This window comes from Grampus griseus (genome assembly GCF_964374135.1).
Source record: "Grampus griseus genome assembly, chromosome: 4".
Lineage (NCBI taxonomy): Eukaryota > Metazoa > Chordata > Mammalia > Artiodactyla > Delphinidae > Grampus > Grampus griseus.
Genome location: NC_138997.1, coordinates 46927148 through 46944092, shown reverse-complemented (window position 1 = coordinate 46944092; position 16945 = coordinate 46927148). Strand labels below are relative to the sequence as shown.

Below are 16945 nucleotides of genomic sequence, written 5' to 3'. Positions count from 1 at the left end.
GCTCCCACCCTCACCCTCTCCACAGTGAGTTTCATGCTGCCCATGCCGCCTTCGTACCATTCACTTCCCTGTACTGGAATCATTGCATCCACTGCCAGTCTCCTCCACTAGAAGTTCAGAGAGCCCCTGGCAATACCTGACATATAGAGTTGCTTTATAGATACTTGCTGGCTGAGTGAATGATTCTGGGTAAGAAAGTTTGGGGTGCGGCAGCAGTGTTGGTTTATTCCAGATCAGGAGAAACTAGGTTTAGAGAAGGGGAAGCGATGGGAATCTGTTAAACCATAGATTTCCCCTAGTTATCTTGTGACTCTGAACTTGTTGACAAATAGGCAGGTGTTCCGACGTGCAGGCCTCTTCTGTGATGAGTGTCTGCCAGTATGATATTAAAATATAAAATAAATGTTACCTGCCCCTTCAAAGTAAAGGTGATTATTTAAAGATACTGAATTATGATACTCTAACTGTTGCCACTAACTTGCAGTGGTTAACTGTGGGCAGATAAATTCACCACTAATGGTCACAGATTTCTTAGCTTCAAATTGGTAGTTCACAATGTTAATTTCTTAGTTTTGACTAATGGGCCATGGTTATGTCAGATGTTAACGTCAAGGGAAGTTGGGTGAAGGGCTCATGGGAATTCTTTGTACTCTCTTTGCAATTTTTCTATAAATCTAAAACCATCCCAATATAGAAAGTTTTTTTTAATTATAGGTCAGTAGCTACCACACAGATGTGTTGTTTGCTTCTGCCCCAGAGCCTTTGCACATGCTGTTCTCTCTGTCTGTAGGGTCTGCCTCAGGCATCCCCATGGCTCATCCACATCTCCTTTATGTGTCTGCTCAAATGACATCTTCGTGAAACTTTCCCGATCACCATATTCAAAATGACAATCCCCGCTTCCCATATGGAACCCCTCATTACCCTTCCTTGCTTTATTTTCCTCTATAGTACTTATTACCATCTGCCATATTATTTTTCATGTCTTATTTATTGTGTCTTCCCCCATTAGAATGTAAGCCCCCTTAGGACAGGGATTTCTGTCTCTTACTTCACTGAAGCATTCCCCAAATCCCAAAATAAGGCCTGATCAATGATAACTTTTCAATGAATAAACGAAAGGAGCCAGGCAGGGAAATGACAATCAGAAAAAGAAAGCGATCAACGAAAACAAAGGAGCCAGTGACAGCGGCACCAAACTAGCTTTGCTAATGGATGATTAAGAATCTAAGGCCTAATGGCTAATGACCAAGGAGCTGCAAGTTCAGTTGTGTTTTCCCAGCACTAAGCCATATCTTATTCATCTTTATAACTCTCCTTCTTAGCACATAATAAGCACCAGTGATTGAATGGCAAGACCCACTTTACTAGAGAGGAGAGGACTTTGGAAGGAGTAGTAATAAACAGAGTTGGAGACCTGCTGGAGAACCGGGGTGGACCCTTATAAAGGAGAAGGTGTTTTCTAAAATATGTTTGTCTCAACACAGAAAAAAGTTAAACACCTCATTCATTTTCAAAGAGCGTTGAGTTCCATTAAGTATTGATGCTATAGCTATCTTAAAATAGGTACCTTTTCACAGTTGTGGAGAAGGCCTCAAACCATAAATGTCACACCACATTAACCAGTTGTCACCAACAAGGCATCACCAGTTGTGACTGCGGGGAGTGGGGAGTGTTGCTTTGTCAGAGCAAAACCACTTGAGAAGGAAGCAGTGAGGCAAGGGCTTCACAGAAATCATTCCCTATTTTGTCCCCTCAGGTTCTGCTTTTAGCTAACTAAATCATCCGACGACGCAGTAGAACAATAGTGACAGTAAGCACAGTGTCATTGATTTACAAGGACTGTGGGCCTATACTGAGTGCTTCAAAGCCATGTCATCACACGGGAGAAATTTAGTGGTAGTTCTCTTCCCTCTTCCTATCTTTAAGGTTAAAATGGTGGCTTTGGTCCTTTCTGTTCTTTAATAAGGTATTTTCGCTTTGCCATGGTTATATTGCACAATGCTTTGCCACAGGCCATACTAATCCCCGCTGGTATTGACAAAGTAAACTCAGTGCATTTACTCCGTGTACTGTTTATATGCTACTGGATGTAAGCAGTTATTATCAAGTATTTATAAAAGTACCATCACATTAAGAGCAACGTATCAGACATTCAGAAAATGAGAAGCAAAGTAAGACGTAGTCTGCCCCCAGAAGGTTTACTGTCTAAGGAAGCCAACGCACAGCAAATGGAAAACTTAGCTATGCTGGCTTGCTGGGTGCGGTCTTTATGAAGAAATGGAGTAAATGAAACTGCCTTGACATGACGAGGATGTCATTCATACAGAGGGCTCTTAAGATTGAAATTAAACGCAGCAGCCTTGCAGTACAGAGCCAACAGGCCTTCGTTTTAGTACCACCTCTCCCAGTACGTCACAGTGACAGTCTTCCAGATCCCTTGGGCCGAGCCCCACCTTCTTAATCTTGAGAGTGGGAGGGGTTTTTTGTTTATTTATTTATTTATTTATTTTTGGCTGCGTTGTGTCTTCGTTGCTGTGTGCAGGCTTTTCTCTAGTTGTGGTGAGCGGGGGCTACTCTTTGTTGCGGAGCACGGGCTCTAGGTGCGTGGGCTTCAGTAGTTGTGGCACATGGGCTCAGTAGTTGAGGCTTGCGGGCTCTAGAGCTCAGGCTCAGTAGTTGTAGCACACGGGCTTAGTTGCTCCGCGGCATGTGGGATCTTCCCGGGCCAGGGCTCGAACCTGTGTCCCTTGTATTGGCAGGCGGATTCTCAACCACTGTACCACCAGGGAAGCCCCGAGAGTGGGAGTTTTTTCACCACTTTAGACCTGACAAATGCCAATCTGAAAAATTCCCCCATTTCCATCTAAAACATGCCATGATTTAAGAGGTTCTGACCAAGAGAGATAGTTTAAAGTGATCATTAATGATTCTCTTCTTATCTCACACACACACACTCACACACAAAATGTGTTTGTCTTCCTCTTTCCACAGTATTACAGGATTTATCCAAACCTGGCTTGAATCCCAGCACACCCAATTCTTCTCGTTTAGGCTCATTATTACATTAAAACATGCCCTGCAGGTTCAGTATACTCCCAAACATGGTTTATCTCTATTTCTTGCTTTGCTTCCCTCATTTATCAGTATTTTGCTCAACTCACAGTCCATTCAAATGAAAAGACAAAGAAAAATGAAGGCTCCATCTTTTTCCTTTATTTTACTAGTGTGTGTGTAGTAGACATCTCTTATAATACAGCAGATTCAGGTATAGCTCTGATCAAATAGTCTTGCCTACAATAACCACGAGCAGTAAGACCTGACGCCCAGAAGATTTTTAATCCTCTAACCCCACTCTCGCATGATAATAATTTTTTTTAAGTTATAATATAAGAAGCTGGTTTTATAACTATGCCTGGGGCATAGTTTCAGGAGTTCCTGGAGAAAGTGAGGGAGGCGCACTTTTCACTCAGTATCCTTTTCTATTTGCAGATCTGTCATGCACTTGTGTAAGTTTCATTATAATAAAAATTAAAAAGCAATATTGGGCAACATTTATTGTGCATTTACTATGTGCCAGGTCTTTTATATGCATGACCTCATTTAATCCACCCACCAATCCTAACGCAATTTTTTTGTTTCTCCGTTTTATAGACGAAGAAACAGGGAGTTAAAAATATATTCAAGGACATACATCTGTAGGCTCAACTGACATTTTATGAGAATCAAATTATATGATAGATATAAAAATGCTGTGAGAAAGCACACAGCGGTGAGACAGGGTATCCTATCAATAAAAGAAGGTGCCTATTGGGTCCCTTTTGGCCAGACTTCTCACAGTAAGTCATGCTGAAACTTAGGCCCAGCTCCAGTCTTGTAATCCCTAGGTTTCTACTTGTTCAGTCTATAACTTCCGTTTCTCAACCCTCCTATTAAAGAATTTGATTGGAATTGGAGGTTTTAGGTGTGGGGGAAGTGTTGGCGATGGATGGGCGGGACCTCATTTACCAACACTGCCCTCCCCTATTCCTGCCAATCAGTAAATCAGTGGTGTGTTATTTGTGACCTCTTTCCTTCTTACACCCACAGAAATGAGTGTGGGTCTTCAGGGAAAACAGACTATTTTGTGGAAGTTTCCAGGTGTATAGACTGGGTCAACTGAGCCAGCCCTCGGGACTGAAATCAGAATTTTGAAAGCTAGGAGTCTGAAGTCAGCACGTCAAGCATCTCTTTTCAACTACCTGACAGATGTAAATAAGCTTAGAAGAGTGACAGCGCTTTTTTTAGCAACAGATAGAAGTATATAGCAAAAGCTTTTTGTGCCTCTCGGGCTGTATTTTCATTTTGTTTAACTTTCATATCTAGCTGAGAAAAAAGTTAGGGGGAGTGGGTATGTTCATCTGTACTATAGCCTACCTGATTTCCAGTGGCGAGGTGTCAAAATTCACAAGCTAGCCTGAACCTCAGAGGCACCAGATGCTCATTTTGTGGTGTTCTCCAAATCTTGTCATTGGTTTTATTCTTAAAATGCCATAATCATTCCAGGAAGCTCCCACCTTGTGAACAGATTGGATGTTCAGGATGTATTTTTTCCTATCACTGTTTCTGCCACAAACATTTATCAAGGACTTACTCCTCTAGGTGCTGGAGATAGAGGCAAGAACAAACAAAACAGGCAAATAATCCGTATGTATAGTCTAATTTGAGGAGAGAGGCAGGCACAAAATAAATACGTAAATTGTATCGCATGTTAGAAGGTGGTGAGTGCTATGAGAAAAATTAAGCAGGGAGTGCTTTGGGCGGGGAGTGGCTAGTTAAATAGAGCTCCTAAGGAAGGCTTCTCTGAGAAGGTGACATTTGGGCAGATGTAAGGAAATGAGGGAATGAGCTATGTGGAGATCTGGAGGACAATTGCTCCAAGCTGAGGGAACAGTAAGTGCAAAGACCCTGAGGCAAGAGTGTGTCAGGCATGAGAGGAGAGAGCAAAGAGGCCAGTGTGGTTGGAACCGAGCAAAAGGCACTGGCAAAGTAGCTGATTTGCTCAGAAAAGTGACAGGAGCCAGACCCTGCAGGGCTTTGCAAACCATCGTAGTGACTTTGGCTTTGACTCTGTGTGGGATGACGGGCCACTTAAAGGCTTCACACGGAAGAGTGCTAAGCATCTGATTTCAGTTTCTTTTTGAAATAACATTAATCGTGGAACAGGTTGCCAGAATGAGCCAGCAAAGCCGGATAAACCCATATTGCCGTTGAGCTAAGGTGCTAAGCAGACTCCAGGGAGCTGAGCTCAGAGAACTGGCTTCAGATCCCGGAGGTGAGGGTTCGACTCATAGCTCAGTTGGGTGACTTTGGGCATGTCAGTTAACATCTCTGAGCCCCATTTTCCTCATCGGAGAAATAAGGATGAACAATACCTGGCCCATGGTTTTATTCTGAGGATCAAGTGAATACGGAACATAGAAGAACTTTGTAGCTTATAAAACATTATATAAAGGTCAGGAGGGCGTGGTGAGAGCAACAGCGGTTCTGGTTGTGTCGTTATCATTTCAGGGAAAATGAAGTCCAGGACCTAAGCCAAAATGCCAGGAACGCAACCTTCCCTTTCCCATTACTTCTTATTAAATAGCCATGGAAAAGGGGCCTCTTCCTCCTCCAGCATTGGAGGTCAAGGAGAGAGACAAGGACCCAGCTGATCTCGACAGAAGGCGCCAGTTGGGCTCCCAGTGGATCAGTCATAACTTACAAGGTGTCTGCGGACTGGGGCCGCCCGGCTTGGTGCGTCTGCTACCGAGGGGTGTCCTAGTGAAGAATTGTGTCTCCTCTCCCCGGTTCAGGCCCCAGGGCACGGGGCTGTCCACAGACGGGCAACTTCTCCAAATAACCACACCCCTCTTCTCCTTCCCACCAGGCATTCCTCCTACGGAAGGCTCTTGGATGACCACGACTACGGGTCCTGGGGAAACTACAACAATCCTCTGTACGACGACTCCTAACCAAGGAAGGTGGCCTGAGATGAGGAGTAACTGTCTTTATTTATCAGTGCTTATCCAGTAGAATTAATAACAAGTACCTGATGTGCATTGAGCGACCATCCTAAGCCCTGTTTTGTTGGTTTGGTTGTTTTGTTTTCCTCCCTCTCCTCTGGCTGCTACAACTTCCCCTTTCTGGTACCAAAAAAAGAAAGAAAGAAAGAAAATTATTTAAAAGTGAGTGGAGTCTGACATGCAGCTGACATGGGCCAACCCTACGCCGTCCAGGCCGGACGCCACGGTGGAGGTGTCTGTACCCAGCGCAGGTCCCACTGCGAGAAGAAACAGGAAGAGGGATCAAGTTGTGTCGTCAAGGGTTCCTTTTAGGGGAACTTTCAGTGTGTGGTATTTCTTAAACTTTTCTTTAGGAGATTACATTCAGTCTCGATGAGGGGAAAGGCGATGAGTGCTGGGAGGAGTTTGCCCTGCAGGTAAGGAAGCAGGGGTTTCTCAGATTCCTTTTTAATCTCAATTTATCTGGTTGTGTCCCACAGGACACCTGCTCGGCTCTGCTAGCTGAATGCCAGTTTCTTAGCTGCCTAATTAAGGAAAGAGGAACCTAGGAGGTGCCCTGGGGGAGGCCAGCTGGCCGAGGGGCAGAGTAGCAGGCTGCTGTCAGATCTCAGCCTGCCTGCTACCTGGCCTCCCCTCCAGGACACCTGTCTCTGCTGAGGATGCCCGTTCTAGTCAACCGCAGCTGGGACCCCAGCCCACAAGCTTTCAGCGGTTCCACAGGAGAAGGCTGTGAGATGAGTTTAGCTGTAGAAAAGAAAGGGAGAGACGTGTGAAGTGAGTGTGCAATGGGGGCGTTGAGGAGGGTGGGAGGGAAGGGGCGTGTAACATACAGCGCGTACCTCATTAGGGAAGGTAAGAGCTGCCCTCAGTAACTGTCAGAGACATCCACTGCCTGAAGGAGCCTGTAGACGCCTTGCTTTCTACCCCCAAAGCAACTGATTCACTGCCTTACTGTCTGTTCGATAAAGGCTGCAAACTGGTTGTTCTTGTTGTTGTTCTTGTTGCTGTTAATTTTTTAAAGGCACTAGTTTGTCTGCAGTTGCTCAGTGAGGCTTTTCCGTACAGACACAGTGATTAATCCGTTCATTTTTCCCAAATGTTTACCTTACTAATTCTGCTGTTTGATAAATGGACACCCCTGGGTACCTAGTTTTCAAATCCTGCATCACGAGTTTTGAGAAAGAGCTGATCATCTTTGTGGGCATCCGTTTCCAGCAGTGCTTCTCAGCAGCAGGTAATTTTGCTTCCCCTCCCCCATCCAGGGAACATTTGAAAATGCCTGATACTTTCTGAGTGTCACAATCTGGGGGTGCTACCACTGGGTAGAGGCCATGGAGGCACTAAACATCCCACGATGTACAGAACAGCCTATCCCAACTAAGAGTTACCTGGCCCCAAAGGTCAATAGTGCCGAGTGTGAGAAACCCTAATTTATTGTGATGCTCATTGCGACAAAACAAGACGCCCCAGGTTAGGGATAGTTTTTACTTTTACCTAAATGAAACGATTCGTTCAATTTTTATCTCAAAAGTATTTAGTGTCGGCGGATGGGTTGTTTTTGCTATGCATGGTTGCCTTTTTATTTCTGTGTGTTTTCTAGATAGCTGTATTTCATGGCTCTAACCCTTTCCTCCTGAAACACCTGTGTATTAGCAGCCAGCATTTTAGTCCTGATTTCATAGCGTAGAAAATATACATTGGGTTCTGTTTCAGAATGTGTCATGGTATCCTATGCTATCATAAAGAACTTGAAACTGCATCATATTTTATTTCTAAACTTGGACCTGCTGCCATGACTCTGTTTAGTTTCCAGAAACTTGACCCTCAACTCCTCCTGTCACTCACTGTGGCCCAGCAAAAGTACTGACATGAAAACAGCCGCTACCGTGCTGGGCTAAACTTCTCTGGTGGCAGAGACGTTAGGGCCGGTGACACTTTCCATGATGTGCCAATCCCCCGCTCTGAAAGAAATTGGACAAAGAAAATGGACATTCTCAGAAAAATGGCCAGGAATGACCAAGGGTACCCCTTCTGACCATGCTTGGCCTGAGTAATGATCCCTCTTTCCTACCCTCACCCCCTTTATAGGCTTTCAGTTTGGCAAAGGACAATTCAACAACGACAGGACATTCCATATGTTTTTTTCCTCCCTCGGCCACAGATGTGTTGACAAAACGTCCATGAAGCACCTTTGGAGAGGTGGTCTTCTGGGTGTTGCTCAGTCATAAATACTGGGTGAGAGGGACCAGCCTCTTCCCAGGGAATCCTGACTCAGCTAGCATCTTTCCCTACCAAGGCTGCTGTTGTACAAGAGCACTTGATGGGTTGGTTGCTCTTATTAATTTCTGGATCCTTAGGGTAAAGAGAGGGATCTGGACCTACAGCAGACGCGTTCAGCAAGGCGACAGCTTCCCATAAACTAACACTCCTTGTTATGTTAGTGTAAAATACCGATGGGTTGAACCTTATTTTGCCAAGTGCATTTTTCTGTTTTTGAGTTGGCCAAAAATGTTAACAACTTCATTCAACAAATATGGCTTAGCACACTCACACTCACACACACACACACACCCCTGAAATATATGCCAATAACTGACGTCCTTTACCTCAGGGAGCGAGTCTGTTCAGGCCTACTTAAGGGAAATGGTTCCAGTTGGTCTAAAACAACCATGTACTCTCCAGGGACCGGACTAGTCATAATGCATTAGAGAGAATGTCAGAGCAGGAGAGAGGCCAGCAGCCTCTTAGGTCACAGATTGCAAATGACAGAGTGGGGTTCAAATTTGTTTTCTTTTACCGTGGCCCCAATGAAGTCTCCTGCCCTCCCTGGACGTCTGTGTCTTCATTTCTTAGTCGGGCGTGATGCTGTCCTATGGACCTCACCCCATGCTACCTCACAAATGTGTTGTGAGGATTAATGAAATCATGTCTACAGTGTTTTCAATTTCTGGAGAAAAATATTTATAGACATTTTAAGTATTACATAAATGTATACGTGATCTCAGTTTCTTGTTTGATGTGTTGTTTTTACTTAAATCTATGAAACGACAGCTGTATAGTAACTAGATACAGACAGCTGTTACAACTCCAAGCTAACCCCCAGTGCCGCCGCCTGACTCCTGGGACCGTGAAGGATGGTTTCCATCCCTGAATGAAAGGATGGCCCAGGACATAGGTCTCACAGACTATTGAGTTAGGGTAACACATATGGATACCTGAACGCTAACAGCAGTAGACCTGGCCTTTACCATCCCAAAGTTTTCTGAGTTCTTTGTGGAGTTGATTTTGGTTTACTGTCATCTGTTTGCCCTTTATCTTGCTTGCAAGGGTGCATGGTTCAATCCCTTGCATCTGGGAAATGAATTTTGCAATTGGGCCAGATGCTAATTTGCACGTTGATTCACCTTCTTTGCCTTTTCTCTCTTTTTGGCAAATGAATGTACCATTTCAACTTTGATTTTAAAGTGCTAGTTGATATTGGTAATAGTGCTAACCAAGAGACCAATGCCAGATTGCTTTTTTGGGGTGAGTTAGCCAACGTCATTTCAAGATGGAAAAACTTGCAACTTCTTTGATATTTGATCTCATTGTATCTACATTTGTTGTAAGACGTATTGCATACTAATGATAATTATATCAATTAAAGTTCTTAAAAGCTTGCATCTGACAGTGTTGATTCCCATTTTGATATGTTTTGTTATTCAAGCCGTTCGGTTACTATGCTCAGTACTGCTCAGATTAAGTAGTCCTGCCTTGTTCTTAGAGAAAATTTATCCCACATCAATAAATAATACTTTCTGCAGAGTGGGAAGTTCTCTCTGATCTTGAAAGAGAATTGAAGGATGTCAGAAATGAAGAAACTTTCCAAGCAATGATTTTACTCTTAACCATATACCATGCCTTATAAAATAGTTATAAAAATAAACACTTTGATTCAATAAACAGGTAGTGATCCATGATAAGTCACGTTAAGGCAGTAGCAGTCCATTGGATACTTGCTTTGCTCTCCTTCAAAAAATTCGGCATACCCATCCATCTGACAGTTAAATAGCAAGCAATTTCAATCATCCAGAATATAATTTCCACCTCCAGGAGCCAACCGAAGACTATTCTGATTCTGAAGAACGCAGCGATAACAAAGCCCATGTATCTTGCAACATAGGAGAGCAGCGGATCCACCTGCAAGCTAGAGCAAGTTGATTTGATGATGGATTTAAAATTGAGGTCAGATTTCATATGTTTAGGTACCTGGCTTCCAGCGGCACAGCATGGAGGATTGCCGGGGAGGACTCAAGATGAACAAAGAGAACCAGACGTGAAACAGACCCTTCCCCGTTGATCATTCGGTCATTTCTCGAAGACCCGCCGTGAGCACGAAAGCAAGTAACAACTCCATTATTCCAAGCTTGCCTGAACAGGATTGGTTGGAAAACACATTAAGTGTGTATAGAAAGAAAAAGCCTAATAATAATGTGTAGTGTTTACATATTATGAATTCTTGGTTCCAGATCCATTTTTTCCCTATATTATAGCTTTTCCAAGTCAGGTCATAATCTGTTTCAATCACTGAGTAACCTATCTTCAGTCTTCTACTCTCCTAATATTCAACAGTATGCACCAATAGCTAGTGGCTATACTTTGATTTTTGTCAGAAAGGACTGAGTCATGAATGACACTGAAAAACACTGATCAAATTGGGAAAACACCTGTAAGAGGTATGACCTCTTCTCTTAAAGGATGTAATCTTTGGGGCTTCCCTGGTGGTGCAGTGGTTGAGAGTCCGCCTGCCGATGCAGGGGACACGGGTTCGTGCCCCGGTCCGGGAAGATCCCACATGCCGCGGGGCGGCTGGGCCCGTGAGCCATGGCCGCTGAGCCTGCGTCCGGAGCCTGTGCTCCGCAACAGGAGAGGCCACAACAGTGAGAGGCCCACGTACCGAAAAAAAAAAAAAAAGGATGTAGTCTTTGGCAAGTGTAGAATGGACTACATTTTCTTCACTAAAATAGCATTAATCCGTTCCAGTCAACAAATGTATTGTGTTTCTATTTAAGCAAGACACTGAATATGTACTAAAAACAAAAGAAGCAATGTATATTCACTAGGAATTTTAGGTGCCTGTGGGCAATTGTCTAATGTAACCCTTGCATCAATTGTCTAATGACACCCTTTAGGGGTCATTACACTCTTGCCATCTTACAGATGGGGAAACTGAGGTTCCAGGATGTTAAATTCATTCATGCATGGACTGAATCCTTCTGTGTGCTCCACAGTGAATGCGACGCCCCCTGCTATCCAAGCATTGACTGTTCAGTAAGTGGCAGAGGTGGGATTCAAACCAGGTCTGTCTGTCAGCAGAACCATTTCCAGCCACGGGACTGGTATCTGATATAAATATAACCCAGGTCTTAAAACTGTCAGATCCCTTGCAAAGTCCCGCTCAGCTATTTTGGGCCATCTCGAGGGTGCCTGGTGTGGAGCCCAGAGCAAGCCCAGTCAGCTCCTGAGCACGTACCCCCTGCCAGGCACTGTCACCTTTCTGCTGACTCCCGCTGCCCTGCTGGGCTGTGTTCTCTGCCAACGGGGAGACTGCCTCCCCTCCCCCCAGTTCTGCAAGAGCACAGGCCCCCGCTGTCACCCAGCGTTTTAGTGAAAACCTCTCTCTTATTGTCCCCTTGCAGCCTCCCTGCTCTCCCCAGGAGTCGGATGTGAGCCCACAGCAGCCTTGGACTAGGGACGCTGCCTTTGGTGTCACTGCCCCCTCTTGTCCGAAGGCTCCATCATTGCGCTAACTCGTCGTTCCTTGGGGTCGTCATAATAATGCTTATTCTCACATAGACTAACTGTGTCAAAGATACTGTTCTAAGCATTTTACATGGATTAATATCCCTGTGAAGAGATATTGTTAATATCCCCATCGGTACAGATGAGAAGACTAAGGGCCAACAGGTTTAGAAGCTTGCCCCAGGTCGTACAGCTGGTAAGTGGTGGGGCAGAATTCAGATGTCACCAGTGGACCTCCAGAGTCCATGCTCTTGACCACTTCCACAGAGCCCTCACTGTGTGCCAGAGGTTCCTGGCACGTACACTGGGCCAGCCATCCCAGTGAACCCAGTGGGACAACCCGAGGCCAAGGCTGCAGAAGCAAGATCCCTACCTATAGAAGGTTTCTAGAGTAGCCAGGGGGCCGCTCTTAGGGCACCCGGCCGACCAGGCTCTTAGCTGCCTCTGTGTAGATTCTCGCAATGCCAGCCAAGGTCACCCACCTGACAACCTCTGTAATCAACAGCAGGGGACTCCAGGCTGACCCTTCCCAGGCCCCAGACCACACAGCAGCTACGGTGAGATGGTCCAGACCGCCCTCTTATTCCCCCACTGACCATGTCTCCCTTGACACTTGGACAGAAACCACCACAACAAACACTGCTGGGCAGAGTGTTGAAAAGTTCCAGTCAGTCAGAAGCCAGATGTTGTCGGGTGGTGTGAGACACAAATGCCCACAGCTCAGCCCCTGTGCCACGACATTCAGCCCTGTAACTAGGGTTCACCAGGGGAAAAAAAAAACAAAACAAAAAACACTTTTCCTTGAATTTCTGGGATGTATATTAAAATCACTATGAAGTTAAGGATTTCAGATAGAAATGAGAGTCTTACGCAGGCTTTGTGAGAGCGGGAGGAGAAGAGGTGAGGGAAACCATGCCAAATAACTGCTGACGTTCTTGGGTCTCCGGGAGGCTGCAGTGTCTCAGGCTGCAGCAGTGAGGCAGGTCATTCTCAGGAGCTCGGGGTGGGGGGGCGCAGCTGCCCACACACCTGCTGGCGACAGCTTCTGGAGAATGGCCTTGCCTTTTCCATATTGTACCTGAGAACCTCTTACGGACGAGTTCTAGCCAGAACCTTTCAGGAAAGGGAATTGCAAGAAGCGTGGTTTCTGCCCTCTCCTCTGTATTGCAGAGCGCAGGGTGGTAACGATGCTGAGCTGAACACAGACAGTACAGTCCATTCGTCTTTCCCCAGATTAGAACTTCCCCCAGAAGACATAACATCCTGTTATCCCTAATGTGATACAACTGTCCCTTACACAACTGAGGATGTACTCACCTGCTCCTGGAAAAGAAAGACACCGCCTCCCATATGTCACCTTATCTCCGAGAATATTCATTCCTAGTTCAGATGCAATATTCCTTTGCTTTCCTGTGACTTAAATGCCAAATTATAGGGTTAGCTGCTTTATATTGGCTAGAGGGGGCATGAGAAAGGAGGGAAAAGGAACTGATTAATATATATGCCTATATCCCTATCAAAGCAAGGAGGAGAATATGCATAGGTACAAAAAACTTCCTTTCAGCAGCTAGTCACGTGACACGTTGCTGTCCATAGCTTTCTTCTCCCACTCGCAGTCTCCTTTTATCCTCTGCCACCATCTCCTCTGGTCGTGGTTCTTTACGTGGCAACGCAAATGTTCTGTCAAAATGTGAGTACAACTTGGGGCCTGGAGAAAAGAAAGGGAGCTACTGAACTGGACGCTGTTTTTATAACGCTATTGCTTTGTCTTGCTTATAGTCATTAAATCATTACTTTTATATACATTGCTGTTATTTCTGTTTTCTTTAAAGATACAGTAAATGAAGTTTTATGAACCCACAAAATGCATATATTTTTATTTTGACCTAAATTTTAAATGAACATGGAAGAGAGAGAACAGCTCACATTGCATATAATGTACCAAATCCTCTCCCCTCCCACTAGCCCTCCACCCCACTCATCCACTCCCAACAAATAGAAAAAGAAGGTGGGGGGAGCAGCTGGGCCCGTGAGCCATGGCCGCTGAGCCTGCGCGTCCGGAGCCTGTGCTCCGCAGCGGGAGAGGCCACAACAGGGAGAGGCCCGCGTACCGCAAAAAAAAAAAAAAAAAAGGTCGGGGGAGAAGATAGACAAAGGGTTCAAAACCCGTCTCAGCATTTTGCTTGCTGCAGGCAGAGCCATGGCCATCCCTGGCCCCATCCACCCACCGATGGCTCCCAGCTCCCTGCCTCTGCTTGGGGTCTTGGGAGGAGAAGGATGCAGATTTCTGAAAGCTGGAGCATGATAAAGAGACCTGCTGGGATGAGCAGGGTTTCCTTTAATTTATTCACTTTCACCGTGGAAGTTCCAACAGCCACACTGCCCTCCGCATTCCTCCAATCGACCTCCCACCGATGAGGAAATTCCAGGCTGCAGATGGGTTTGCTGGGCCACGAAAGCAAGCTCTGGAGCTGATAAGTGATCAATGATATACGGGATAAGTAAGCCCCAACGGTGATTAAATCTCAAGTCCTGAGGCCCAGAGGCTGTTGGAGCGGTTGTGCTGTCTCCTCCTGGACATCCATTTCTGAAAAGCAGTCAAGCTCACGGAGCAGCCCTCCTCATGGGGGCACAGTTTTGAGACTTCCGTTGCCTTTCAAGGGTTCCCAGCGTCACCTGGCTGTTGGCCTCTTCTCCTCCAGAATGAAGAAACTGAGGCTTAGAAAGGTTAAGTGACCCTCCCACGGTCGCAGAGCTAGTAAGAGGCAGTCTCTATTTCAATCCCGTCCTTCTTACTCCAAAGCCCATCTTCTATTTAGTATGATAATGCTTCTCAAACTTTAATGTGCATGCAAATCACAGGGGATCTTGTTAAAATGCAGATTTTGAGTCAGTTTGGGGGTGGGGCATAAATTCTGCATTTGTAATAAGCTCCCAGGGGGCGCTGATGCTAAGGTTTCCAGGCTGCCCCCTGACTGTAAACTGCAAGGCAATATAAAATGAAGCCCTCTACTCATAATCCCAGGTGAACCCCGTGGGCCTGACCAGAAGCAGTTCTCAACAGAGGTGATACACCACCTCTTAACGGCAGGGAAGCCATGTGTGGAAGCATAGATTAGTTTTGATTTTTAGTCGTTGGTATGACAGTGGAGTTACTGGCATTTCGTATCTGAGAGTGAAGAATGCTACAAATCCGACAACGTGTGAAATAATCCAGGTTGACTTTCTAAGGACAGTCCTGCACGGCACAGAACTGTCCCACCTGGAATTCTTACGGCTTCCTCATCAGGGAACTCTGAACAGTAGCGTGGGGCGGTGTGCACTGCTGCGGGCACCATCTCTTTGGCTGCCTTACTTCCATTACTTGTTCTCAGTCATTAGAAACATCAGCTCTGCCCTCCAGCTGTTCTGCTGCAAACTGTCATCGCTGACAGCTGCTCTCCAGGATATCACTGCACACGCATGAGTGCACATTGATGTCTTTCTTCCTGGTACTCCAACGCGTTAACAGAAAAGATGATCTGAGATGGGCCTAATCTGAGAGAAATATGTTCACACATTTCTGGGTACCCCCAAAGAGCACAGAGATGTTGCTATCACACAAGCTTGGGCATGTTAGGAAAGCAAGTAGACCAGCTGATAAATTCACATCATTTTGCATCCCATGAGAATTTCTAAAGGTATTTATTGAGAAGATGGGAGAAGAGCTGATACCTACTAAGCTTCTGCTATGTGTCAGGAACTGGACAAATGCTTTACAAATATTATTTCATTGCATCTGTAGCATTGAGTCATCATTACAAATTCAAACTCTGAGCTGGAGTGTCTGGGTTTGAATCTCAATTCAACTAATTACCAGTTGTATTACCTTGAAAAAAACATTTACCCTCTCAGTGCCTCAGTTTCTTCATCTGTGAAATGGGGATCAGAAGGGTACCTGCCTCTTTAGGCTGCTACCCAGCGTTAAGTGAATTAATACCTGCTGAATGCAGACAAAAGCTATGCTTGCTAAATAAAATAGCCATGAAAGACAAATTATTTTTCCATATTTTACAGATGAGGAAACTGAGGCTTACCCAAGTTCACATACCTACAATCTGACAGAATCTATCTGATCAATCATAATAAAAACTAATATTCAGGGCTTCCCTGGTGGCACAGTGGTTGAGAGTCCGCCTGCTGATGCAGGGGACACGGGTTCATGCCCCGGTCCGGGAGGATCCCACATGCCGCGGAGCGGCTGGGCCCGTGAGCCATGGCCGCTGAGCCTGCACGTCCGGAGCCTGTGCTCCGCAGCAGGAGAGGCCACAACAGTGAGAGGCCCGCGTATCGAAAAAAAAAAAAAAAAGTGATATTCACTGAGAACTGATTATGTACCAGACACTATTTTAAGTAATTTAGTAGCATCAACTCAATTAATCCTTACAACCACCCTGAAAGATAAGTGGTATTATCCCCATTTTGCCTTATGAATAAACAGACTTGCCACAGGGTACGTATTTGTTTAGTGGTGAATCCAGGAACTGAGCCCGGGGGGTTGGCTCTGGAGCCTGAGAGCTACAGTTCCAAATGGCATGCTTTATCCATTTCCTCACCTACCCTCGTTGGTCTTCTACTGTGTACCCAGCACGGAGCTAGGCATATTTTGGATCAAAAGAAGTAAAACTCACAAAGGTCACTTTCAAATTAATAATGTAATGCCATACCTTTATCTTCTTATAGGATAGATTATTGGTAAAAGCAGCCTCCAAAAATAAACCTGCAGTTAGGTCTCAGTTCTGCCAATTACTAACTTTGATGACCCTGGACACGCTGCTTAACCTCCCTGAGCCTCAGATTCCTCCCCTAAAAAAATGTAGATGATAATACTTACTTGGCAATGGTGCTTATAAAGACTAAGTAAGATCTTTTATGCATATTGTCTGCAAACTGAGCACCGCTCAATGGCTGTTAACCCTCATTTCTTCTTTTCCTTTCTCCGTGCCTCAGAAGGTATGACAAACTGGAATTAGAAATGCAAATATTATTGACACATGATATACAATAAAGTTTGTGGATGACAGCTAGAAGAGTCCCAGAGTTGACTCTTGAATTGGACTTTCACTCCATAAAATCCATTC

General features: G+C 45.2%; 1 protein-coding gene across 1 annotated transcript in view; it reads left to right on the top strand.

Annotated features, from left to right (window-relative positions):
- The window catches only part of PARM1 (prostate androgen-regulated mucin-like protein 1), a 100584-nt gene extending 90878 nt beyond the window's left edge, over positions 1-9706 (top strand). Inside the window, exon 4 of the mRNA XM_082652651.1 lies at positions 5909-9706. Coding sequence (XP_082508777.1) covers positions 5909-5993 — 85 coding nt within the window. The 3' untranslated portion in view covers positions 5994-9706. The remainder of the gene's footprint in view (positions 1-5908) is intronic.
- Positions 9707-16945: the final 7239 nt, after the last annotated feature.